Source organism: Mustelus asterias, chromosome 9 (assembly GCF_964213995.1).
Source record: "Mustelus asterias chromosome 9, sMusAst1.hap1.1, whole genome shotgun sequence".
Taxonomy (NCBI): Eukaryota; Metazoa; Chordata; class Chondrichthyes; order Carcharhiniformes; family Triakidae; genus Mustelus; species Mustelus asterias.
The window spans coordinates 116,723,211-116,748,731 of record NC_135809.1 but is presented as its reverse complement, the minus strand read 5'-3'; the positions used below and the strand labels follow the sequence as shown (position 1 = coordinate 116,748,731).

The window sequence follows — 25,521 nt, the reverse complement described above, 5'->3', positions numbered from 1 at the left end:
CTTAAAACTTAAATGAATTGCTTTTTGAAAGAGCCAGTCCAACTAGGTGGGCTGAATGGTCTTTCTGTTCTGTGCTGTTGTATGATTCTATGATCATGCTGAAGAGGTGCATTTTATAGCCTGTGCACACTTTAGCTTTGCTATCTAACCCCTTTAAACGGGTAGGAAAAGGTGGACCTGTACACGAACAATTGGCTGCACTTCATTCCTATTCTCTGAGGAGGGAGAAACTACTAGGAGGTCGAAGGTCAAATTTCTTCTGAGGGCAGCTGACTAAACCAATTCAACAAAAATCCTTCGGCAGCACCTTCCAAACCCACAATCACTTCCGCCTAGAAACAGAACGGCAGCAGATACATGGGAACACCACCACCTGCAAGTTCCCCTCCAAGCCACTCACCATCCTCACTTGGAAAAATATAGCTGTTCCCTCGCAGTCACTGGGTCAAAATCCTGGAATTCCCTCCATAATGGCATTGTGGGTCAACCCCACAGCACACGGGCTGCAGCGATTCAAGAAGGCAGCTCGCCACCACCTTTTCAAGGGCAACTAGGGATGGACAATAAATGCTGGCCAGCCAGCGATATCCATGACCCAGGAATGAATAAAAAAAGATTATTAAAAGCACATTTTGATGTGACTGGTGTGGATGATTCTGAAGATACTTTTGCCACAAATGGGGTGTGTAGTCCTTGGATAAGAAACCACTTTCACACGCAAAGAACAAAGAACAGTACAGCACAGGAAACAGGCCCTTCGGCCCTCCAAGCCTGTGCCGTTCATTGGTCCAACTAGACCATTCGTTTGTATCCCTCCATTCCCAGACTGCTCATGTGACTATCCAGGTAAGTCTTAAACGAGGCCAGCGTGTCTGCCTCCACCACCCTACTTGGCAGCGCATTCCAAGCCCCCACCACTCTCTGTGTAAAATACGTCCCTCTGATATCTGAGTTATACCTCGCCCCTCTCACCTTGAGCCCGTGACCCCTCGTGATTTTCATACAGAAAATTCACATACAGAATAATTCAGCCCAAGGAGAGTCAAAGATGGCAAGCGCTATGGAAGTAATTGTGCATGTGTTGGGAGCTGTCATCACCATGGTAATGTAGTCTGTTCAACATGCATTGTACGCAGATGCGATCTGTTGTTTAAAAGGATAATAACTGAGATCACAATCTGAACCAGAACAAAGGAGGAATATCTATTAGTTGAAGGTTATAAATGTGCAGTGTCAAACACAAAGGAATATGTACTGTATAAACTCCAATGCCCTTTGGCAAGTTTGCTAAATTATAACATAATTGGACCAAATGCCTTTGGGCAGTGTTCAAATCGGAGCAAAATCTATATCACCTGTGTGGATTTCTCCTCGTTCCTTATTTACACTTAACATTTTAAATTTATTCTCTTCGCTGGCCACAGTACGGAAAAACAAAAGAGCTCATGAGTCTCGCTTCAGTTTCCCTCACTGATCGTCTTGTGTCTGAAGTGTGCTCTCCGATGTCCAGACTAAGATTGTCAGTTATGTTAGAGTGACAGCCCAACAGTCTAATACAACTGCAGTATTTACAGGATTTACAATCATTTACAGGATGCACCATAACAACTCACATAGGTTACTTCAAAAGTATCTTCATCTTCTGTAATCTCTTCTTACCTGGATAGTCACATTACCTGGATAGTCACATGAGCAGCCTGGGAATGGAGGGATACAAACGATTGGTCTAGTTGGACCAAGGAGCGGCACAGGCTTGGAGGGCCGAAGGTCCTGTTTCCTGTGCTGTACTGTTCTTTGTTCTTTGTTCTGTCGAGAGGAACAAGCACAGCAATATTGTAGCACTCACCCTGATGAAGGAGCAGCGCTCCGAAAGCTTGTGATTCCAAATAAACCTGCTGGACTTTAACCTGGTGTTGTGAGACTTCTTACTGTGCCCACCCCAGTCCATCTTCACCTCATGGTTCAAGGAAGCTGCCCGCGATCACCTTCTCAGGGCAACTAAGGATGGGCAATAAATGGGGCTTTCCATAGAATTCCTACAGTGCAGAAAGAGACCATTCGGGTCTGCACTGACTCTCTGACAGAGCATCTTACCCAGGCTCATCCCCCCTACCGTATTCCTGTAACCCTGTGCATTTGCCATGTCTAATCCCAGTAACCTACACATCCTGGGACACTAAGGAGCAATTTAGTGCATATGTTTGAACTGTGGGAGGAAACCAGTCATTGTCTCTTAGGGAGGCCATGGACTGAGCATGCAAGCTATGGGAAGCATCACAGTAACAATGTGCTCCATGTAGTTTGGGGGTGAGTTGTATTGATAAGACAGTGGAGTGATATGCATTCTGCATTAATCCATGATATGCCAGATCTGAGAAGGCTGCTTCTTATACTTATCCTAAGGTATTAGACTTCAAAAGAGTCCCGGACTTAATCTTCCATCACCGCTGTTTAATCACAGAGCAAAAGCTCTCTAAAACACTTATGAAAGGAACAAACATAAAATGGGATTTCCCTCCATGATAAACTCTTCATAACAAAAGCAGACAATTCCCACAGCAACAGGATAACACTGATCCTATCCTCACTCAAGATCCTTGATACAAAATCAAATGACTGAAAGGCAAGATAGCAAGCAGCACTCACTGCACTTTTGTAAACATGCAACAGGGACCAGCAGCGACAACCTTTGGCAATGAAGGGGCTTGATCGAAAGCAATCCCCGGTGGCACAGTGGTTAGCACTATTGCTTCACAGCATCAGGGACCCGGGTTCGATTCCAGCCTCAGGTGACTGTCTGCGCAGAGTCGACACGTTCTCCCCATGTCTGCGTGGGTTTCCTCTGGGTGCTCCGGTTTCCTCCCACAATCTGGAAGATGTGCTGGTTAGGTAAAGTAAAGTTTATTTATTAGGCTTACATTCATATTGCAATGTAGTTACTGTGAAAATCCCCTAGTCGCCACACTTTGGCGCCTGTTCGTGTACACTGAGGGAGAATTTAGCATGGCCAATTCACCTAATCTGTACATCTTTGGACTGTGGGAGGAAACCGGAGCACCCAGAGGAAACCCAGGCAGACACGGGGAGAATGTGCAAACTCCACACAGGCAGTGACCCAAGCCGGGAATTGAACCCGGGTCCCTGGCTTTGTGAGGCAGCAGTGCTTGTCACCATGCCACCTTTGAATCCGGTGCATTGGGTATGCTAAATTCTCCCTTAGTGTACCCAAACAGGAGCCGGAGTGTGGTGACTTGGGGATTTTCACAGTAACGTCATTGCAGTGTTAATGTAAGCCTACTTCTGTCACTAATAAATAAACTTTAAACTTAAACTCACCAATAGTTTGGAAGTTGTCACCTAAACAAGTCAGATTGGCTGCCTGTAAGCTTTCCCTCACTGAGAAGAGTGTGCAGAAAAGAAATGAAATGACTCAAAGTGACTAAAGTTGAAAGCAGATGCTACAGTTAATCCATCTCAAACTTACGAAACAGACCACAGTTTAAAACACCAGGCAGATATATTTTCTCAGATGGGTTGATTTTGAAGCTGAGGTGAAAGGTCAGACACAGACCCACCATTTATCACAGAATAATGTGAATCAGTGATTTTCAATTGCTGTATTGTGGTTTCGATGTATCTAAGGCAAGGCAAGGACAATTTGTGCCATTAGAAGTAAAGGTCGACTGAGTCACAGTGGCGAGAAAATCATGCTGTTTTGGAGCTGTTAATGGAATATCAGCACTTCACCGTAAATTAACTTCTGCCTGCAAAGAGCTTCAACAATGGAGCTGCTGGTACATAGAAATGGAAGTGCAAAATAAGTGAATAAATCTATGGGAAGTACATCGAGACAACCCAAATGACAAACTACCTGGCTATTCTCTGATCGGACAGTTTGATGTAGGCTACCACCTGAGCTATCTTCTGTTCGTCACACACAAAAATAGGCATTTTAAAGAGAAAGATACACATTTACAGAGCACCTTCCATGTCATTAGGATGTCCCAAAGCACTTTATAGCCAAGTAAGAAGTCTTACGCCCTGTACCATGTTTGTGAAACCTACCTCTCCACTCATCTGATGAAGGGGCAGCACTCCGAAAGCTGGTGATTCCAAATAAACCTGTTGGACTTTAACCTGATATTGTGAGACTTCTTACTGTGCCCACCCCAGTCCAACGCCGGCATCGCCAATTTATAGACAATCAAGTGTTTTTGAAGTGTGGCCACTCTTGTATTGTTTAAAGTTCACGTTATTAGTGTCACAAGTAGGCTTACATTAACACTGCAGTGAAGCTACTGTGAAAATCCCCTAGTCGCCACACTCCGGCGCCTGTTCGGGTACACTGAAGGAGAATGGCCAATGCACCTAACCAGCACGTCTTTCAGATTGTGGGAGGAAACCGGAGCACCCGGAGGAAATCCACGCAGACACGGGGAGAACGTGAAGACTCCACACTGACAGTGACCCAAACCGGGAATTGAACCCGGGCCCCTGGCCACCGTGGGAAACACTGCAGCCAATTTGCACACAGCAAACTACCAAACACAGCAATTTGATAATGACTAGATAACCTGTTTTCTTTGGTGTTGGTCGAGAGGTGAGTGGTGACCTGAATGCTGAGGAGAACTGGCCTCCTCTTCTGTGAATCGGGATATTTCACTTGAGAAGGTGACCCAGCGATTTGGCATGACATCCCCTTAAAAGATGGCATCTCTAATAGTGCGGCACTCCCTCAGTATGGCTCTTGGGGTGTCAGCCTGAATTATATGCTCAAGTCTCGGACTTGACGGAGAAGTATATTTTACCTTGGTGCAACCTTTACTCTTTCTCTACTGCTTGACTTGCTGTGTGTGTTCAGGCATTAGCTGTTAATAATTAATGAACAGATTCCAAAGAGAATACTACTGGAGCTTCAGCTAACACTGTGTTGAACAGTTGTTGCTCAGTACATCTTGGTGTAGCCATTGGAGGACAAGTTAGTGCCGTGTATTTTTCTGTACAGCCTTTCTGTGTGAGTTATTTGTCTTCAAGAACTAGAGATTATCGGAAAGAAATTTCTTGTCGGTATTTTTATTGTAGGATCATGTAGTGTTCAAAGTATAGTCCAGAATACGTTTAATTTACCTGACACTTAACATGTTGAACTTGAGACAGCATAGTGGCACAGTGGTTAGCACTGCTCCCTCACAGCGCCAGGGACCCAGGTTCAATTCCCGGCTTGGGTCACTGTCTCTGCGGAGTTTGCAAATCCTCCCCATATCTGCGTGGGTTTCCTTGGTGCTCCGGTTTCCTCCCACAGTCCAAATTACGTGCTGGTTAGACGCATTGGCCATGCTAAATTCTCCCTCAGTATACCCAAACAGGCACCAGAGGGTGGTGACTCGGGGATTTTCACAGTAACTTCATTGTAGTGTTAATGTAAGCCTACTTGTGACACTAAGAAATAAACTTTTAAAAATTTAGCATGTAGCATTAAACATGTAACACTGAACATGCCACACTCAACATGTAACACTGCACAATTTGCACTTAATGTGTATCCCTGAACATGTTACATGTAATATTGAACATGTTGCACATAGCATGTAGCACTAAACATGCCGCACTTAGCATGTAATACTGAACATGTAACAATAAATATATGGTACTGAACATATAGTAGGCTCAAGGGGCTGAATGGCAACTTCTGTTCCTATTTTGTATGTAGCATGACCAGAACTAGAGGGCACAGCCTCAAAATAAAGGGGGGTCAGTTTAGGACAGAGTTGAGGAGGAACTTCTTCTCTCAGAGGGTGGTGAATCTGTGGAATTCTCTGCCCACTGAAGTGGTGGAGGCTACCTCGTTGAATATGTTCAAGTCACGGATAGATGGATTTCTGATCGGTAGGGGAATTAAGGGTTATGGGGAGCAGGCGGGTAAGTGGAACTGATTCACTTCAGATCAGCCATGATCTGATTGAATGGTGGGGCAGGCTCGAGGGGCTAGATGGCCTACTCCTGCTTCTATTTCTTATGTTCTTATGCTCATGTCAAAATCGCATCACCAGTGTTTAAATAAAACCCATGGGTTAATGTCTCCATTAGAATAAGGAGAAGAGAAACTTGATACAATAGCATTCAGCAATCACAGAATTATTGGCCACAGCAGTTTCTGTCTCAATCTGTTTTGATTTTGCTCCAGTAAAAGACCTTACTTTGCTCATTCTGCTAGGTTTGTTTTCTCCTTCTAAATCCCTTCCCTTCTTTCCTGAGGGTTTTGACTCCCACATGTTTATAATGTGGGCTCTCCTCCAATAGCTCATCCGTGGGGGTGATCGCGGAGAGGGGGAGGGGGGGGGTGGGGCAGAGTTCTCGTACAGGATGCCCCAAACTTTTCCAGTGACGGAACCCTATTGGCCTCCCAAGAGCACTGAAGGACCCTGTGAGAAACATTCTTGCTGCATTGAAAGGCCAAACCACAACAATGTGTACAAACATACAAAAACCTAATTTATAGAAGTCTTTTCTATTCCGTATGTGCATGAGTTTATTAAAGTTAAAAAGTTCACTTCTTAAAAATCATACTGAGATCTTACCTTTCTCACTTTTATTGGGAGAGTGTTGCTGCTCGTTTGGTTCAAATGGGAAGAGTGCTGGATTCTCATTTTGGACACACACACCACCCTCTCTCTCACATCCACGCACTCTGTCATTACACACACACTCTCACCACTCTCTCTCTCTCACACGCACTCTCTCATTACACACGCACACACACACATCGCTCCCTCGCTCTAACACATACTCTCTCATCACACACACACGCGTGCGCGCACACACACACACACATATATTCTTCCCTCTCTCTTCCTCACTCTCATTTCACACACATGCACAACGTCTCCCTCTCACACACATTTAGCCCCTTACACATACTCACCCGCCTCACCACTCAACCCCATCACACTCACCTCTTCTTTCACAAGCTCACCCTCCTCACTAACACTCTACCTACTCCCTCGCACACTCGCCCTCTTCTCTCACACACACTTGCACCCTCCTCTCTCACACACAGTCACCCCCCTTTGACTGTCTCTGAGCTATGCACAGGCCTGCCCAACTCACCCCGCCCCTTGCCCCCTCCCCCCTCAGCTCAGAGGCCCACTCTGGTCACCCCCCCTCCCCCACTCCGAGGCTGGCTCTGGACGTGCCCCCCCCCCCCCCCCCCCGCCCCCATGCTCCGGTGCCCACTTCAAGTTCTGTTCCATGACCCTCTCATCCTCTCAAGCTGCTGTCCACGCTTGCCCAATTGGAGCCCAACCTGTCTTTGATTGGGCAAGCTGCATTTTTCACATGTGCCACGGACCCACTGGGAGGTTTCCGTGGACCCCAGTCTGGGAGCTTCTTGCGGTAGATTACTGGGCGGAGTATCGGGTGCGTTCCATTGCAGCTGTGCAATATTCCACTACGCCGACCCTAGATTTCTCCTGAATGCTCTGTTCCCAAATGATCCATTATTCTTGGAGCAGTGCGGAGTACCTGGTAGCAAGTGACAACAGACTCTGTGATCCTGCAGGAGATAACGACTGATTCTGATCTTCAGGCAGATGGTGGAGTTTGAATTCAATAAAAAATATCTGGAATTAAGAATCTACTGATGACCATGAAACCATTGTCAATTGCCGGAAAAACAAATTCGGTTCACTAATGTCTTTTAGGGAAGGAAATCTGCCGTCTTTACCTGGTCTGGCTTACATGTGACTCCAGAGCCACAGCAATGTGGTTGACTCTCAACTGCCCTCTAAAATGGTCCAGCAAACCACAGGGTTCAAGGGGAACCAGGGATGGGCAATAAATGCTGGCCCAGCCAGTGACGCCCATGTCCCACGATGGAATGAAAAAAGCCATTGGATCCTACAGCGCAGGAGGAAGCCATTTGGCCCACTGTGCCTTTGCTTGCTCTTTGAAAGAGCTATTCAATTAGCCCAACCTACCCCCTGCTCACATATGAAAATTATGATTGAATTTGCTTCCATCACCCTTTCAGGCAGCGCATTCCACATCAGAAATACATGCTGTGTAAAGAAAAATCACTTCATTTCCCCTCTGGCTATTTGCCAATGAGGTAAAGACATGTCCTTTCATTACCTACCCCCCTACCAGTGGAAACAGTTTCTTCATTTTCACTCTGTCAAAACCCTTCATAATTTGAATCCCTTTGTTCATCTTCCCGGCTTTGAAACCAATCCCTGTTACTCTGCGTTTCGCAAAGTCCAACCTTGCCCTCACCTACGGCACCTTTCAGCAGGTAGGAAGGGCGACCTCTGCCCCTTCCTATGGTCAGCTCTACGATACTCAGCCACTCTGGCGGAAAATGCTTCCTGAGCAGCATTGAAACTACGTGATTACAGTGCTATCATTCACACATCCAAACCTGTCAGAGGCACAACTCCTGCTTGACTGCACACCTAAATAATCTCTTTCCCTAATAAAGCCAGGTGTGACGCATTGATGCACACACGCACAAACATGTACACACACACACAAACATGCACACACACACACTGCACACTCACACACACACAAACATGCACATACACATGCACAAACATGTACACACACACACAAACATGCACACACACAGGCACAAACATGTACACATACACAAACATGCACACACACATGCACAAACATGTACACACACAAACATGCACACACACACACTCTGCACACTGACACGCACACACACAAAGTCACACTGCACACAGATACACACACACACTGCACACTGACACGTACACACACAAACACACTGCATGCTGACATGCACACACACACACTGCACACTGACACACACACACTGCACACTGACACACGCATGCACACACACAGACATACTGCACACTGACACGCACACACGTGTGCACATGCACACACATAATGATACAGTCGGCTGCAACTGGCCCTATCTTCTCCCAAAGATGACCCAGCGACTTTCCTCTGCTGCCTGTTGTAATGTGGAGAGGTCAGCAAGGCTGTGCGAATGCTACTCTCGACACATTTTTACCAGACAAAGATTGGTCTCTGGGAGCATCCCCTGAGTTTACGGTTCATGTTTGGAGTCCTCACTGAAGCAAAACACTGGAGCCCACTGCTATTAGAAAGAAAGATCTACTGGTGGAATTTAATCGCCACCAGCATTTTGGAGGATTTTCCTTTTTGACTTTGCAGAATCCAGCAAACACTTCAATGAATTAAACATGTAGCTGCCGCAATGTGTTCCCAATTTAAAAGGTCTATCTGGTTCTTACCAGACTGGTGGAATGTATGGGTCCATCCCACACTAATAACACGATAAGCCTCTCATTTATCGCTTCGCTATTCTCTGGCAGATGCCCTCTGTTTTTGTAAAAGATTACAAATGGGAAAGCAGACTCGCAGCAGTGTATCATTATTAAAATGCTGACCCACAGTTTTTAATCATTTCACTAATACTTTCTGGCAGGTTAGTATTTGGTGTGCAACTGATTCTGACATCAGCTGTCAGCCATAACTTGGTGGATGATCCTCTTGTCTCCGAGCTAGATGGTTGTAGGTTCAAGCCCTGCTCCAGGGGCATGAGTATAAGTTTCAAGTTTATTTATTAGTGTCACAAGTAGGCTTACAATAACACCGCAATGAAGTTACTGTGGAAATCCCCCTGTTTATAAAGCTTCAGTCTGGAGGTAGGTGGGAAGTGCTTTATTCCCCACGAGATGTTAAATTAAGGTCCTTCCTGCCTACCTGCTCAGGTGGATGTAGAAGATACCACGCTGATGTTTCGAAGAAGAGCAGGGAATCCAGAGGAAACCCACGCAGGCACAGGGAGAATGTGCAAACTCCACACAGACAGTGACCCGAGGCCGGAATTGAACCCGGGTCCCTGGCGCTGTGAGGCATCAGTGCCACCGTGTCACCCAAAAGTTCTCCTTGCTTCTGCTGAAAGGTTACAAACTGAAATGTTAACTGTGTTCCCCTCTCCGCAGAGGCTGCCAGACCTGCTGAATATTTCCAACGTTTTCTGTTTTCATTTCAGATCTCTCACATCTGCAGCGTTTTGCTTTTGGAGTTCTCCCAAATAGGGAGAGTTGCAGCCGAATATATCATTGTGCGTGTGCGCGCGTGCGTGCAGTGTGTGCGTGTCAGTGTGCAGTATGTCTGTGTGTGTGCGTGCGTGTGTCAGTGTGCAGTGTGTGTGTCAGTGTGCAGTGTTTATGTGTGTACATGTGTGCCTGTCAGTGTGCAGAGTGTGTGTGTGCGTGTCAGCATGCACTGTGTTTGTGTGTGTACGTGTCAGTGTGCAGTGTGTTTGTGTCTGTGTGCAGTGTGACTTTGTGTGTGTGCGTGTCAGTGTGCAGAGTGTGTGTATGTGCATGTTTGTGTGTACATGTTTGTGCATGTGTGTGTGCAGTGTGTGTGTGTGCATGTTTGTGTGTGTGTACATGTTTGTGCATGTGTGTGCATCAATGAGTCACACCTGGCTTTATTAGGGAAAGAGGTTATTTAGGCGTGCAGTCAAGCAGGAGTTGTGCCTCTGACAGGTTTGGATGTATAAATGATAGCACTGTAATCCCTCAACCAACACGGTTACCTGATTTTTGTTGATTGTGGGATCTGGCTGTGCGCTTGTTGCCTGTCCCATTTCCTTTGTAAGTGGCTATCTTCTAATTGGCTACAATGCACTTTGGCATATCGTGAGGTGCTGTATACATGCCAGCTTTTTCTTTCGTCTTAATAAATGCTACAAATCCATTTTATGAGTAAGGTCACAGAATAAATAGGCCTTGTAAAAATATGAGATGCCCAATGTTCCTTTTGATTTTATTTATTATTATCATATGTATCAGTATACAGTGAAAAGTATTGTTTCTTGCATGCTATACAGACAAACCATACCGATCATAGAGTACATAGTGGAGAAGGAAAGGAGAGGGTGTAGTGTTACAGTCACAGCTAAGGTGCAGAGAAAGATCAACTTAATATAATGTTGGTCCATTCAGAAGTCTGATGGCAGCAGGGAAGAAGCTGTTCTTGATTCGGTTGGTACCTGATCTCAGACTTTTGTATCTTTTTTCGGACGGAAGAAGGTGGAAGAGAGAACGTCTGGGGTGCGTGGGGTCCTTGATTATACTGGCTGTTTTTCCGAGGCAGCGGGAAGTGTAGATGGAGTCAATGGATGGGAGACTGGTTTGCGTGATGGATTGGGCTACATTCACAACACTTTGTAGTTTCTTGCGGTCTTGTTCAGAGCAGGAGCCATACCAAACTGTGATAAATACGAAAAGGATGCTTTCTATGGTGCATCTGTAAAAATTGGTGAGATTCATAGTCATACCCATGGCTCTGCTCACTTCAGAGGGAGAATTTCCAATTTGTTCCTTAATTTCATGAAAGTTTTACAAATGTTTTAAAAATAGAGGGGGGATTCAGCCTTCTTACTATAGTTGTTTTGTCACTCTCAGTGATCACTCACCAGCTCAGTGATAATAATAGTGAGCTGGAGAGTGATGATAATACAGTGAGCTGGAGAGAGAGAATAATACGTCACTCTCCAGCTCACTGTATTATCATCACTCTCCCGCTCACTATTATCATCACTCTCCAGCTCACTGTATTATCGCCATTCTCCAGCTCACTATTATCATCACTCTCCAGCTCACTGTATTATCATCACTCTCCAGCTCACTGTATCATCATCACTCTCCAGCTCACTGTATTATCATCACTCTCCAGCTCACTGTATTATCCTCTCTCTCCAGCTCACTGTATTATCATCTCTCTCCAGCTCACTGTATTATCCTCTCTCTCCAGCTCACTGTATTATCATCACTCTCCAGCTCACTGTATTATCCTCTCTCTCCAGCTCACTGTATTATCATCTCTCTCCAGCTCACTGTATTATCCTCTCTCTCCAGCTCACTGTATTATCATCACTCTCCCGCTCACTATTATCATCACTCTCCAGCTCACTGTATTATCCTCTCTCTCCAGCTCACTGTATTATCATCACTCTCCCGCTCACTATTATCATCACTCTCCAGCTCACTGTATTATCCTCTCTCTCCAGCTCACTGTATTATCCTCTCTCTCCAGCTCACTGTATTATCATCACTCTCCAGCTCACTGTATTATCATCACTCTCCCGCTCACTATTATCATCACTCTCCAGCTCACTGTATTATCATCACTCTCCAGCTCACTGTATTATCATCACTCTCCAGCTCACTATTATCATCACTCTCCAGCTCACTGTATTATCATCACTCTCCCGCTCACTATTATCATCACTCTCCAGCTCACTATTATCATCACTCTCCAGCTCACTGTATTATCATCACTCTCCCGCTCACTATTATCATCACTCTCCAGCTCACTGTATTATCATCACTCTCCCGCTCACTATTATCATCACTCTCCAGCTCACTGTATTATCATCACTCTCCAGCTCACTATTATCATCACTCTCCAGCTCACTGTATTATCATCACTCTCCCGCTCACTATTATCATCACTCTCCAGCTCACTGTATTATCATCACTCTCCAGCTCACTGTATTATCATCACTCTCCCGCTCACTATTATCATCTCTCTCCAGCTCACTGTATTATCATCACTCTCCAGCTCACTGTATTATCATCACTCTCCAGCTCACTGTATTATCATCACTCTCCCGCTCACTATTATCATCACTCTCCAGCTCACTGTATTATCATCACTCTCCCGCTCACTATTATCATCACTCTCCCGCTCACTATTATCATCACTCTCCAGCTCACTGTATTATTATCACTCTCCAGCTCACTGTATTATCGCCATTCTCCAGCTCACTGTATTATCATCACTCTCCAGCTCACTGTATTATCGCCATTCTCCAGCTCACTGTATTATCATCACTCTCCAGCTCACTGTATTATCGCCATTCTCCAGCTCACTATTATCATCACTCTCCAGCTCACTGTATTATCATCACTCTCCAGCTCACTGTATTATCATCACTCTCCAGCTCACTGTATTATCATCACTCTCCAGCTCACTGTATTATCATCACTCTCCAGCTCACTGTATTATCGCCATTCTCCAGCTCACTGTATTATCATCACTCTCCAGCTCACTGTATTATCATCACTCTCCAGCTCACTGTATTATTATCACTCTCCAGCTCACTGTATTATCATCACTCTCCAGCTCACTGTATTATCCTCTCTCTCCAGCTCACTGTATTATCGCCATTCTCCAGCTCACTGTATCATCATCACTCTCCAGCTCACTGTATCATCATCACTCTCCAGCTCACTGTATTATCATCACTCTCCAGCTCACTGTATTATCCTCTCTCTCCAGCTCACTGTATTATCGCCATTCTCCAGCTCACTGTATCATCATCACTCTCCAGCTCACTGTATTATCGCCATTCTCCAGCTCACTGTATCATCATCACTCTCCAGCTCACTGTATCATCATCACTCTCCAGCTCACTGTATTATCATCACTCTCCAGCTCACTGTATTATCCTCTCTCTCCAGCTCACTGTATTATCCTCTCTCTCCAGCTCACTGTATTATCGCCATTCTCCAGCTCACTGTATTATTATCACTCTCCAGCTCACTGTATTATTATCACTCTCCAGCTCACTGTATTATTATCACTCTCCAGCTCACTGTATTATCATCACTCTCCAGCTCACTGTATTATCATCACTCTCCAGCTCACTGTATTATCCTCTCTCTCCAGCTCACTGTATTATCATCACTCTCCAGCTCACTGTATTATCCTCTCTCTCCAGCTCACTGTATTATCGCCATTCTCCAGCTCACTGTATTATTATCACTCTCCAGCTCACTGTATTATCATCACTCTCCAGCTCACTGTATTATCCTCTCTCTCCAGCTCACTGTATTATCGCCATTCTCCAGCTCACTGTATCATCATCACTCTCCAGCTCACTGTATTATCCTCTCTCTCCAGCTCACTGTATTATCGCCATTCTCCAGCTCACTGTATTATCATCACTCTCCAGCTCACTGTATTATCGCCATTCTCCAGCTCACTATTATCATCACTCTCCAGCTCACTGTATTATCATCACTCTCCAGCTCACTGTATTATTATCTCTCTCCAGCTCACTGTATTATCATCACTCTCCAGCTCACTGTATTATTATCTCTCTCCAGCTCACTGTATTATCATCACTCTCCAGCTCACTGTATTATTATCACTCTCCAGCTCACTATTATTATCTCTCTCCAGCTCACTGTATTATCATCACTCTCCAGCTCACTGTATTATTATCTCTCCAGCTCACTATTATTATCTCTCTCCAGCTCACTGTATTATCATCACTCTCCAGCTCACTGTATTATCATCACTCTCCAGTTCACTCTATTATCATCACTCTCCAGCTCACTGTCTTGCTATCACTCTCCAGTTCACTGTATACTGTGTCCAATCTTGGTTTCCATATTTATGGAGTGATTTACTTGTATTGTGAGCGGTATTGAGCGAAGCTTCATTGGATTGGACCTTGCGATGCGAGGATTAGTCTATGAGATGCTGTGTAAATTGGGTCTATATTCTCTGGAATTTAGAAAAACAAGAGGTGATCTTATTGAAATGTTCAATACTGAGAAGTTGCTTCACCCTGGCAGGGAATCTAGAACAAAGGAAAACTTTCAGGGTAACCAAGGGGCCGATAATTTCAGAATGAAATGAAGAAAAATTTCTTCTCTCAAAGGGACGTGAATCTTTGGAATTCTCCACGCTGGGGAGTAGTGGATGTACGATCAATGAATAATATTTAAGTCTGAACTATGTTGTCTTTTGGGGAATCACAGAATATGGGGACGAGGTGGGAAAATGGAGTTGATGTCCTGGACGAAACCACATGAAAGATCACGTTGAATGATGAAGCCGTCTCAACAGGCCGAATGATTTGCTCCTACTTCTTATGTTATTGTGTTCTATGATTTTATAAAACCTACGGGGACAATCTTACCTACTCATCCTGCTGGTCGAGGGATGGGAGCGAGCCGGTAATCTGCACTCAACCCTGAAATACTTCGGTAACAAGACACCTATGTCAGACTCCTATTTATTGAGTGCAGCTCAGCCTTCAACACCATTATTCCGATGAAACTCATCCCCAAACTCTGTGGCCTGGTCCTCGGCTCCTCCCTCTGCAATTGGATCCTGAACTTCCTAACTCACAGACCACAATCAGTAACGATAGGCAACAACACCTCCTCCACAATCATCCTCAACACCGGTGCCCCACAAGGCTGTGTTCTCAGTCCCCTACTATACTCCTTATATACCTATGACTGTGTGGCCAAATTCCCCTCCAATTCGATTTTCAAGTTTGCTGGTGACACCACCGTAGTGGGTCGGATCTCAAACAATGATGAGGCAGAATACAGGAATGAGACAGGGAATCTGGTAAACTGGTGTGATGACAATAATCTCTCCCTTAATGTCAACAAAACAAAGGAGATAGTCATCGACTTCAGGAAGTATAGTGGAGGACATGTCCCTGTCTACATCAATTGGGACGAAGTAGAAATGGTCAAGAGTTTCAGGTTTTTAGGTGTCCAGATCACCAACAACCTGTCCTGGTCCCTCCATGCCGGTGCTATAGTTAAGAAAGCCTCCGCTTTCTCAGAAGACTCAGGAAATTGGGCATGTCTGCTCCGACTCTCACCAACTTCTACAGACTGACCATAGAAAGCATTCTTTCTGGTTGTATCACAGCTTGGTATGGCACCTGCTCTGTCCAAGACTGCAAGAAACTACAAAGGGTCGTGAATGAAACCCAGTCCATCACTCAAACCAGCCTCCCATCCATTGACTCTGTCTACTCTTCCCACTGCCTTGGGAAAGCAACCAGCATAATCAAGGACCACATGCACCCTGGACATTCTGTCTTCCACCTTCTTCCATCGGCAAAAAGATACAAAAGTCTGAGGTCACGTACCAACTGACTCAAGAACAGCTTCTTCCCTGCTGCTGTCAGACTTTTGAATGGACCTACCTTGGATTAAGTTGATCTTTCTCTATACCCTAGCTATAACTGTAATACTACATTCTCCACTCTCTCCTTTCCTTCTCTATGAACGGTATACTTTATCTGTATAGTGCGCAAGAAACAATACTTTTCACTGTATATTAATACATGTGACAATAATAAATAGAAGTTGTAATAGACATGCCAAATTTGATTGCAGCCTCTAATGTCAGCTGCCGACTTTCCGGTGAGCTTAGGCCCCGCCCCCTCTCCTTGCTGGTGGGAAACAGTCTGTGGATTATTTTTTGCACAGAGTGGCATAAGATTGGACTTGTGGCCTTGCCAAAAAAAAGATCTAAAACTCTCCCGTTTTCATGCTTGTTTGGGACTTAGAATTTGTTTGGTAAGCTTGCCCCTATGTCTTCGCTATTGGCCATCTGCCAAAATATCAGCTCTTTTGCCTCAGAGTCTAACTTTGCTTTATGAAGCTTCTCTGAAGCACTTTGGGATGCGCTATTATGTTAATGGCACTATATAGATGCAAGCTGTTGTTGTTAAAGAACAAGAATCCCCATCACACAGAGGTAAGTGGCACGGTGGCACAGTGCATTGGCCGTGATAAATTCTACCTCAGTGTATCCGAACAGGCGCCGGAGTGTGGTGACTTGGGGATTTTCACAGTAACTTCATTGCAGTGTTAATGTAAGCCTACTTATGACTAATAAATAAACTTTAAACTTTGAAAAGTCACCAGCAACCCTGGAAAAGTATCTCTTTAGCCAACCTAACGTCCCACAGGCGTAAATTGAAAGCTGCTACCCTGTGACTCTGGAAAACAGTGTGGCTGTTGGCGTATAGCCCAGTCTGGCCCAGATAAGATCAGCTGTTCTTTTTCCTTGCCTCACAGCGCCAAGGACCCGGGTTTGATTCCCAGCTTGGGTCACTGTCTGTGCAGAGTCTGCACGTTCTCCCTGTCTCGGCGTGGAATTCCTCCAGTGCTCCAGTTTCCTCCCACAGTCCAAAAGACGTGCTGGTTAGATGCATTGGCCATGATAAATTCTCCCTCTGTGTACCTGAACAGGTGCCGGAGTGTGGCGACTCGGGGATTTTCACAGTAACTTCATTGCAGTGTTAATGTAGAACATAGAACATTACAGCGCAGTACAGGCCCTTCGGCCCTCGATGTTGCGCCGACCAGTGAAACCAATCTGAAGCCCATCTAACCTACACTATTCCAATATCATCCATATGTTTATCCAATAACCATTTGAATGCTCTTAATGTTGACGAGTCTACTACTGCTGCAGGCAGGGCATTCCACGCCCTTACTACTCTCTGAGTAAAGAACCTACCTCTGACATCTGTCCTATATCTATCACCCCTCAATTTAAAGCTATGTCCCCTAGTGGTAGCCATCACCATCCGAGGAAAAAGGCTCTCACTATCCACCCTATCTAATCCTCTGATCATCTTGTATGCCTCCTTGTGAGCCTACTTGTGATTAATAAATAAACTTTAAACTTTGAAAAGTTACCAGCAACCCTGGAAAAGTATCTCTCTAGCCAACCTAACATCCCACAGGCATAAATTGAAAGCTGCTGCCCTGTGACTCTGGAAAACAGTGTGGCCGCTGGCGTATAGCCCAGTCTGGCCCAGATAAGATCAGCTGTTCTTTTTCCTTGGCCTGGAATTATAAGCAAGGACCTTAAAAAGTTGGAAAAACGAGCTTTTCATTAGGCTTGCTCCTCACACAATATTTGATCGAAACATATTCTGACTGGGTGTGACAGACCGCACACTTTCATTTGTACCTCCCTTTGAAGGAAATTAAAATTGTAGGCCTCGGTATTATTCCATTTGCTACGAAAACACTTGTGCGTTCCTGAATCAAGCAGCATTCCTCGAAGGGTCACTCAAACGATGCATTTCGCTGACAAAATTGGAAAGGGCTGCTTGACCTGTAGGAGGTTCCCCCATTTTGTCAGATCCTACGGAGGGGTTTCATTGTAGGGAGACGTGTCCCGGTCTTCGAAGAAACAGAAAGGAATTTAAGTGAACTCTGTATATAGGCTGTGCATCAGGAAAGAAAAATTAAATTTCCCACAATTAAAGATAACATTTTATTAAAGATATTTTCAATTGCTTTCATGTATTGCTCACTCCAAAGCATCCACTAGTGGCCGGAAGTATTTATTTTATTCATTATTAGTGTCACAAGTAGGCTTACATTAACACTGCAATTAAGTTACTATGAAAACCCTCTAGTCGCCACATTCCTGTTCGGGTACACTGAGGGAGAATTTTAGCATGGACAATACACTTAACCAACATGTCTTTCGGACTGTGGGGAGGAAACCGGAACACCCAGAGGAAACCCAAGCAGACATGGGGAGAACGTACGACTCCACACAGGCAGTGACTCAAGCCGGGAATCGAACCCGGTTCCCTGACGCTGTGAGACAGCAGTGCTAACCACTGTGCCACCGTGCTGCCCCGGTGCCTCTGCCTCTGGCCGTTCACTCCCCGCCGCCGCTGCCAGCGAGGACGGAGAATTTGGCGCTCAGCCAAATCTCCATTCACAGCAGCGGGACCGGAAAATCCCAGCCGCAGGCGAGGTCGGAGAATCCAACCTAGTGCCTTAAACATTCTGCCTATCCACAGAAATATTGCTGTAGCTTCTTTTCTCTCTGAACTTCAGTCTGAAGCTGTCTCTTGCCAGCTGCCCACAGGGCAAGCTCGCAGCATTGCCCCATCCTTAGCCACCATTGCAAAAGAATCATCTGTATCAGAGTATTGCCAGCATCGCTCCCTCAAACTGACCCCATTTAAAATGCAAGCAGATCGATTTTAAAATTCTTTAATATTTGTTTTCAGATGGCTTCAAGGCTCTTGCCCCTCCCTGGGTCTGTAACCTCCTTCAGCCCCACATTCCGTTCCAATCCCTGCGCTTCTCTAATTCCAACATCTCAACATTCACAGTTTCAATCACCCCACCATTAGCGGTTAAACCTTCACTTGCTCAGGCCCTGAATTATGTAATTCTCTTCCTAAGCATCTCTACCTCAGCCACACTCTCTTGTTCCTCAAGTCGCTCCTTTAAAGGTACCTCTTCTGGTCATCTTGCCTTAAGTGGCTCGGCTTTGCATCTTGTTTGATACTGCTCCTGTGAAACACCTTAGAATTTTTTCTTACTACATTAACGACAATATAAATGCAAGTTGTTGTTATTGCCCTTATGATGTAAAGAGATTGTCAATTGTCACTTTTTAATAGTCATTAAACCCATATTTTGTTCAACAGAATGAGGCTAATCTGAATGTAAATTGCCAATTGCTTGAAAGACAAAACTTTTTATTGCAGTTTTTAGCCTTACTGCAGATGACTGCGATGTAAATGTTGCCAAGCAGAATCATTAAAGATAGGAACAGGAGGAGGCCATTTGGCCATAGAACCATTGAACCCCTACAGTGCAGAAGGAGGCCATTCGGCCCATCGAGTCTGCACCGACAACAATCCCACCCAGGCCCTATCCCCATATCCCTACATATTTACCTGCTAATCCCTCTAACCCTCATATTTACCCACTAATCCCTCTAATCTACGCATCCCGGGACACTAAGGGGCAATTTAGCTTGGCCAATCAACCTAACCCGCACATCTTTGGACTGTGGGAGGAAACTGGAGCACCCGGAGGAAACCCACGCAGACACGGAGAGAATGTGCAAACTCCGCACAGACAGTGACCCGAGCTGGAAATCAAACCCAGGTCCCTGGAGCTGTGAAGCAGCAGTGCTAACCACTGTGCTACCGTGCCGCCCTTCGAGCCTGCTCAGCCATTCATCACGATCATGGCTGATCATCCAACTCAATAGTCTAATCCTGCTTTCTCCCCATTACCTTTGATCCCGTTTGCCCCAAGTGCTATATCTCGCCATCTCTTGAATAATTCAATGTTTTGGCAGGAACTACTTCCTGTGATAATGAATTCCACAGGCTCACCACTCTTTGGGTGAAGAAATGTCTCCTCATCTCCGTCCTAAATGGTTTACCCCAATCTTCAGACTGTGATCCCTGGTTCTAGACACCCCCAACATCGGGAACATCCTTCCTGCATCTACCCTGTCTAGTCCTGTTAGAATTTTATAAGTCTTTATGAGATTCCCCCTCATTCATCTGAACTCCGGCAAAAACAATCCTAACCTAGTCAATCTCTCCTCATACATCAGTCCCACCAACCCTGGAATCAGCCTGGTAGGGTGATCAGCAGTTGCCTGACACTTTTATTGCCTGCGCATCTGATTTCTTTAAATTCATTCATGGGACATGGGCGTCGCTGGCTGACCAGCATTTATTGCCCATCCCTAGTTGTCAGAAGGCAGTTGAAGTCAACCACATTGCTGTGGATCTGGAGTCACATGTAGGCCAGACCTGGCGAGGACAGCAGATTTCCTTCCCTGAAGGACATTAGTGAACGAGATGGGTTTTACTGACAATCAACAATGATTTCATGGTCATCTGTAGATTCTTAATTCCAGATTTTGTTTACTGAATTCACATTCCGCCGCCATCTGCCGTGGCGGGATTTGAACCCAGGTCCCCAGAACATGAGCTGAGTTTCGGGATTAATAGTCTTGTGGTTAAAACCACTAGGCCATCACCTCCCCGCGAATGTATGGGGAAGTGAGCAGCCATCTTAGCAGTGAAAGGCAGTTAGTTATTCACGGGGCGTTTGCTGACCGCTTGTCTCTTTCTCATTCTGACAGCAAGCCGCCAAAAGGTGGAGGTCAGAGCCAATTACGCAAGAGTCCTAAAAGAACAGGGACATGATGCCACCAACATTGTCGTTACTTCGAGAATAAACCTCCAACCACAGGTATGGAATTCTTTGTTCTCCGCAAAGAGAAAATATTGATCAGAAATCAGGTTCGATCATCTTATTATTTCTCAAGAGGGAGAAAGCAGAATCTTTGCAAAGTTATTTTATACATCAGCCAGTGCTTTACCACAGGCAGTGTGCCAATAATATATGTCAATTAAGGGTTTAACATGTGTTGAAGGACCCAAAAACATTTGTTTTGCAATATTTCAGCACACTACCAGGACATTTTTCAGACTTAACATAATTTTCTACATTAAAGATGTGTGGGTTAGGTTGATTGGCCAGGTTAAAAATTGTCCCTGAGATGTGTAGTTAGAGGGATTAGCGGGTAAATATGTGGGGGTAGGGCTTGGGTGGGATTGTGGTCGGTGCAGACTCGATGGGCCGAATGGCCTCCTTCTGCACTGTAGGGTTTCTATGTTTTCTAAAGATGTGTTGTTGTACAAGTTCATTGTTGCAAATGCAAAGTGCAAATGTTTTCCAAGTACAGTAAACTTGTAGGATAGCTCCAGAGCAACCAAGTCCTCCTCACGTGTTCTGGCCAATAATTATTATCCGCCAACCAAATTCACTAAGAACAGATGATCCATTTGTTATCACATTGCTGTTTGTGGCACAGCTGTGTGTAAATTGGCCATTCCATTTCGTATTACAACAATTCCTGGCTGGGATTCTAATTGGATGCATGCACAGGGAGGGTTTCGGATGGCTAAGAATGTAAACATTCAGAAATCAGGGAGGGTATAATTCTCCTCTCCAGATATTTAAATTGAGGCCAGACAGAGTTAGAATCTGTTATGCTACAGCGCTCCCTCGGTCTCGGCATGGGATTACGTGCCTGGACAATGGGATTGGGGGCTGAATTTTCAGTTTGTGAGCAAGAAACAGGAGTTGGGACCATTTCTGGGTCCCAACTTACTTCGAGAATAGACCCCAAAGGTGGCAGGTAGGTGGCCTCTGAAAGCTGGAAGGTCATTCAGAGGCCTCCCAGCTTGAGACAAGAGGCAGGCTGCAATAAAAACCGACACGGTGGCACAGTGGTTAGCACTGCTGCCTCACAGCGCCAGGGACACGGTTCGATTCCCGCCTTGGGTCACTGCCTGTGTGGAGTTTGCATCTTCTCCCTGTGTCTGCGTGGGTTTCCTCCGGTTTCCTCCCACAGTCCAAAGATGTGTGGGTTTGATAGATTGGCCATGCTAAATTGCCCCTTAGTGTCAGGTGGACTAGCTAGGGCAAATGCATGGGGTTATGGGGATAGGGCCTGGGGTGGGATTGTGGTCGGTGCAGACTCGATGGGCTGAATGGCCTCCTTCTGTATTGTAGGATTCTCTGATTCTATGAAATGATAAGTAATTGAGAGGGCTTTTAAGATGGATGTGCCCTCTCAGCCACTTCTTAGATAAAAAGTATCCAGGCCACCATTTTACAGGGTGGCCTTTGGCTGCACCCTCACCCTAGCAAGAAGGCTGGGCCTGCAGGTGTGCCCGGGGCACTAGCCCCCTGGGTTGCTGCTGGATGCCCACCTCTGGGCCCTCTGCTCCCACCCTCACACTGCCCACCTGTTGCATCAGGAAACTAAACATCGATTGAAAACTCCCAGTTAACTGCCAGCTAAGAAGGCTTTTAATTAATATTAATTCACTACCCGCCTCATGGCTGGCAGTGTGAATGGGAACAGGGAGCCAGTGTGCCAAACTGCTGGCACCAGTATTTTCGGACCTTGTCCAGCTCTGTTCCCAACATCAGCAGGGCCTGAAAGCCACCCTCCTAATTCTCCAATCGGGGCTTCAATCCAGAATCTTCTGAAGCGAGAATGCTACACAATGAGCCACTGTGGACACTGGAGAGACCCCAGCAAAATGGCGGCATTCTGCTTAGGCTGGGTTTTCCAGGTCTTGGTGCGGTCTGTCAGCCAAAATTAGTCTGGAGAAAGTACATGGAAATCAAAGTAAGAGAGCTTTATTTTTGTCTTTGAAGTATGCTTCTCAGCCAGGGCTATTTTTTGTACAGGTTGAGGCTCCCAGTCCTTTTCTGGCCCTTCTCCCAGCCAAAGATATTAATGAATGAACTAGACAGGTAAGTAGCGAATCACTATCAATCTTCTAGCATAATGGTGTCCTAATGTAATTGTTAGTGCTTTTATCTGTCATAGATCAGGCATAATGCCTACGCTTCTCATCGAGTTATAATTGAGGGACTGGAAAAAATTCTATTTATTGTCTGAATCTGCCTTTTTCAATTCCAGGGTGCCATATTAGCACAGGAGATATTTATTGTTGTTAAATGGTGTGAAACGCTGTAGAGATTCAAATCCCGATGGAAGCAATAGGCTTTTATATGAAATGCAATGCTTATTGTTAAATAACAGTGATGTGCCTTGTCCAGTCAATAAAATTCAAGCAGCCTCCCATGTTTTGCGATCTTATTTTTGTGGGGGTTCTCTTGTGAATATTGACACAATCCTGGCATTGCCTGTGAATATTGGATACACCCCCAGGGCTCTCCTGAAACTTATCAAAACATTCCCAGTGATCCGCTTGTAAATATTGAGGCACTCCCAGGATCTTGCATAAGTACTGACACACTCCAGAGTTTATCCTCTTATTTTCAGAGGTTTCTAGGCTAGGATTCAGACCTGGATCCCCCCCCCCCCCCCACCCGCACACACCCAAATAGCCAGCTGTGGCCTTTAGGAGTTCCCCTGGTGCCCACAACGTTGGATGGCGACAGCTGAGAGAGAGTTCCCTTTGTGGGTTTGCTTGCTTCATGGACTGGTTTCCTCTGATGCCCGGAGCTCTGATGCCCAAAGATGTGCGGGTTGGGTGGATTGGCCATGCTAAATTGCCCCTTAGTGTCAGGGGGACTAGCTAGGGTAAATGAATGGGGTTGTGGGGATAGGGCCTGGGTAGGATTGTGGTCATTGCAGACTCGATGGGCCAAATAGTCTCCTTCTGCACTGTAGGATTCTATGATTCTATGTTTGGGGGCAGATAGAAACATAGAAACTAGAAGCAGGAGTAAGCCATTCAGCCCTTCAAGCTTGCTCCACCTTTCGTTGGAAGTTCCATTTGCCTCCAGGCTGCTGGGCAGTTTGTTAGCCAGCAGTGTTGTGGATACTGTAGCCCATTTCAGTCCCGGGTCCACTAATGGGATTTACATTGTATGTAAATGAGGATTACTATAATTTATTCAGCTCTGCACCAGAAATTGGCGCAGACTGACGGCACTAGAAATCCGGTGGCTGGACACTTGTGGAGGCCATGGTGCCCAGGGGGCCCGCGAAAAGGCCTCTGCTTGAATCTCCCGGTCCACTGCGTTACAAAAGCAGCGCAGTGGGTTGGGAGAATCGCCTCTCACATCTTTGTCTGGACATAGAAAGAAAGCCGGTGATAACGTTTAAAGTTTATTTATTAGGGTCACAAGTAGGCTTACACATCAACAACGCAATGAAGTTATTGTGAAAATCCCCTAGTCGCCACACTCTGGCGCCTGTTCGGGTACACTGAGGGAGAATTTAGCATAGCCAATGCATTTAACCAGCATGTCTTTCAGACTGTGGGAGGAAACCGGAGCACCCGGAGGAAACCCACGTAGACACGGGGAGAACGTGGTGACTCCACACAGACAGTGACCCAAGCCGGGATTCGAACCCGGGTCTCTGGCGCTGTGAGGCAGCAGTGCTAACCTTTATTGGTGATGGATGTGAAAGTGTTTTTTAATGTAACCTTTTTCTCACAGGCAGCTCTGTTACCTTTTCTTCTGTCATTTCAGTGGGAATGGATTTCAAGGCCAAGTAGATAAAATTTTGAATACCTGAAGCTTCCCGATAAGAGACCAGAATTAACGAATTGCAACAGATTTCCACCCTTAACCTTCTCAGTGTTGCAGAAATGAGACCAACATTGAGGTGACACAGCAGTGGAGTCGCAGAGTCCAGAGAAAAGTTGGATAATCAGCCGTTTGCCAATGATTTTGTTATAAAACTGCATCTGCTGCTCTTCTTGATTTGCTGAGCAGAGATTTTGATTGTGAAATCGAAACTCCAAGGATTCTCACTGGTTGGGCCAGAAACGGGAACTATAATGCATATGATTTTCCCTAATGTTAGATAACAAGCGAAGGGGAATCTATTTGAAAGGAAGGAAATCGATACTGAGTAATCCGACATTATTAGTGTTCATAAATTCAGCAGCTATAACACGACACTGAATACCAAGCAGAAACATGCCCATCACTGCGACACAGTCAGTTTCTCACTGTGGTATTAGAAGGAAAGGCTCAGTTTTACATCGCACTGTTGTAAATGCCTTTAAGGGATAGCAGCAGGCCATTGTAGTATAGGGTGTTTGGCAGAGCAAGGGTTAATGCGGAACTGGAGAACAGTACTGCGGTGTGGTGTAGAGAATCACATGATAGTCGACGGTGTGGAGAAGAGTCTAGAAAGAGCCAGCCTGGAGATAGCACCCATGCATTGTAGTACTTTGCATATGTTTGTAGTGATAGTTTACCAATAAACAATTTGGAGCAAATTTACCCATTCCGCCCGCCATGGGAATCATAGCGGGTGAGGGGTGGACCATGGAAAGGTCCGTTGACCTCGGGATGGATTTTCTTGTTTTATGGG

At 45.5% G+C, this 25,521-nt stretch overlaps 1 protein-coding gene across 1 annotated transcript in view; it reads left to right on the top strand.

Annotated features, from left to right (window-relative positions):
• LOC144499280 (doublecortin domain-containing protein 1-like) overlaps nucleotides 1-24,848 on the top strand; it is a 420,979-nt gene extending 396,131 nt beyond the window's left edge. Inside the window, exons 32-34 of the mRNA XM_078221394.1 lie at nucleotides 20,782-20,891; nucleotides 22,908-22,973; nucleotides 24,669-24,848. Of these exons, the coding sequence (XP_078077520.1) occupies nucleotides 20,782-20,891; nucleotides 22,908-22,964 (167 nt within the window). The 3' untranslated portion in view covers nucleotides 22,965-22,973; nucleotides 24,669-24,848. The remainder of the gene's footprint in view (nucleotides 1-20,781; nucleotides 20,892-22,907; nucleotides 22,974-24,668) is intronic.
• The last annotated feature ends 673 nt before the right edge of the window (nucleotides 24,849-25,521 follow it).